The 2,426-nt window shown below is 39.1% G+C and overlaps 1 protein-coding gene across 1 annotated transcript; it reads right to left on the minus strand.

Moving 5' to 3' along the window:
- On the minus strand, positions 1–1,878 carry LOC141480265 (uncharacterized). Its single transcript, XM_074170152.1, has 2 exons — positions 1,434–1,878; positions 1–1,371 (listed from the first exon to the last, which is right to left on the minus strand). Exon 2 carries the CDS (start codon positions 1,286–1,288, stop codon positions 152–154), a length of 1,137 nt encoding a protein of 378 aa, XP_074026253.1. The 5' UTR covers positions 1,289–1,371; positions 1,434–1,878; the 3' UTR covers positions 1–151.
- Between the last annotated feature and the right edge of the window lie 548 nt (positions 1,879–2,426).

A 2,426-nucleotide genomic window follows, 5' to 3' on the forward strand; every position in this document is an offset into this window, starting at 1 on the left:
TCTTTTTTGATGCAATCCTTGTAATATTGGAAAGCTAATTCAGGATTGAGAAAGGATTTTGTTGATCCGGTGTCAATGAGGAGTTTGAGGGGAGGATTTGCAATGGTTATATAAGGAAGTTCTCTCTTATCGTCGAATGTATGCAGTTCCACTATGTTTCTTGGTTTTGTCCTGGATCCAATGGAAAATTTACATCTGGTTCCTGTTGGTCTTCTTGAACCTGGAATTCTTCAGTCGGTTCTTGATTGGGATAAGAGCAGGTTTCTTCAATGTAATAGGGGTTTGCTTCGTATCCAAAGTCTTCGTCATGTTGCTCAATGTTGAACATGGGAGCTGGATTGAAATTTGGTCTTGCCTGAGGTTGGGTTCTCATGCTCCTCGTTGGTGCTCCATAAGTATTTCTGGTACTGATGCTCATTGGTGTTGGTTCTTGTCCGTTCTGCCTGTTTGGTTGATTCTGTCCAAAACGTTGTGGTTGGACTGAAGGCCACATCTGTTTCTGTTGAGTATTTGGTTGCCAATGTGGTCTGAAGGTCGGTTGTTGAAATTGTGGTTGGAGTCCCATTGCCTGATGAGGTTGTTGTTGTCCGGGTCGTTGAAAGTGTTGCATGGGTTGGTACATCCGCTGTGGTATTGATTGTTGGGCATATTGGTGATTTGCAGTTTTTTGCTGGGTCTGGAGTGGTTTCTTGGGGACTTGTGGGGGTCCAAACGTCCTTTGTAGATAACGGATATTGTTTTCTTCTTGGATGTACTGCATTGCTGTTGCCAAGTCTATTGGTTTCATTGCTCTTATGGTGGATCCCATGGGCTCTCGTAGTCCGGCTAGGAATGTTGTTAGAGCTTGTTGTTGGAAAAAGCTTTTCTTGCTGATCTTTATTGTTTCATCGGCGGTGTGTAATTCGATATAGTTTGATATTGTGTTTAAAAGCCCCATGACTTTTTCGTAGAAACGTTGTGGTGTTTCGTTCTGGTCTTGTCGCAGGTTTACCAAATCTCTTGTTAAGGAATTTTCATTCCGTTGGTCGGCGAAGTTTTGGATTAGAGTTCCTTTGATGCTGTTCCAGTCACTACATCCATAAACTGAGATGACGTCTTTGGCTCTGCCTCGTAGCTTGTTGAGTAGTCCTTGTATCAATATATGGTTCTGAAAACAACCGGGGTCTTCAGTATTCCAATATTCGTTCAGAATCATTGTTGATACGTTGATGAACTGGTATAATTCATTTGGGCTTCCATCGTATTCGGGTACAATCCAAAAATTCTTCAGGTCGAATTGTTTAGCCATGTTGATGGGATTTAAAGGTTGGTCAATTGTTTGAGGAATAATGGATGGGCGAGAATTGATACTTGAAGGTGAATTTGGTAAAACTAAGGTAGGGGGACGTAAAATGGTATTTGCAATTGATGAAGTTGAGTTCATTTATGCTTACAGGATGACGATGATGGCTCGTTGCATATTCTGTCACCAAAAACTTATTTCTATGTAGATATTCCTTGACGGACGATAGTGAAGAGGTATTCTTGTCTACGGCCGGAATTCTTCCTGGAGTACTTGCTTCTTGGTGGAACTTGGTTCGGGAGAATAGTGGATAAACGTTTGAGAACGACGAGGATCTTCTAAGGACTCTTCCACTATCCTAATGACTGCGCCAATTATATTTCTCGTTCACACAAAAGGGTTTTTAAAAACTTTTCATTTGAACAGAGTAACAACTAATAACTATGAAATATAAGTACTGGCTATTACAAATCAATTGAACCTATTTATACATAAATTATTGCCGACTTTGCAGATATCAGCAAAATAATTGATGTCGTCTTCGGGTCATCGAACAATATCCTGCTGATGTAAGAGGTTATCGAACTGTAACTCGCGCGTCGAGATCTCTAGAAAAAGTTTTCAACTTTTACACCAAAAGTTCTAATCTCATCTTTTATACCGATTTTTGTAAAAATCTTAGTGTCTTTGGGTACTTTCATCAATATGGCTTTCTGGAGACCTTTTGAAACAAATGATAACATTCAGGGCCGTAGCGAAAAGAAAAAACCAGGGGGGAGGAAATCCAAATTTTCCCAACCCCACCAGCAAAATTTCCCAACTTTCGAAAAAATGAAAGCCAAGGGATAAGTTACTATTATAATATATTAATTTTCTTACTTAGCTATCCAAAGATTGGCTGAGTGCTTATGCCCGTTAGGGTATGCACAAACAAAAATAAGTTTTGGTGATTATGAAAGTAATAATGGGAATTATTCTACTTTGAATCAAGGTCCTTGGTCTTCCACCATATCTACCATGTATATGGATATTAAATACAAATGAATAGAAACAGCATTTAAATAATATAGTGTTTATTGTTTTCTACTATTATTTTTTCTAAGTTCACGGCCTGAAATTCCCCAACTTTTCCAAGTCGAAAAAA

The sequence above is a fragment of the Leptinotarsa decemlineata genome, unplaced genomic scaffold (assembly GCF_025532065.1).
Source record: "Leptinotarsa decemlineata unplaced genomic scaffold, Ldec_3_MD MMD2_P_RNA_scaffold_7, whole genome shotgun sequence".
NCBI classification, from domain to species: domain Eukaryota; kingdom Metazoa; phylum Arthropoda; class Insecta; order Coleoptera; family Chrysomelidae; genus Leptinotarsa; species Leptinotarsa decemlineata.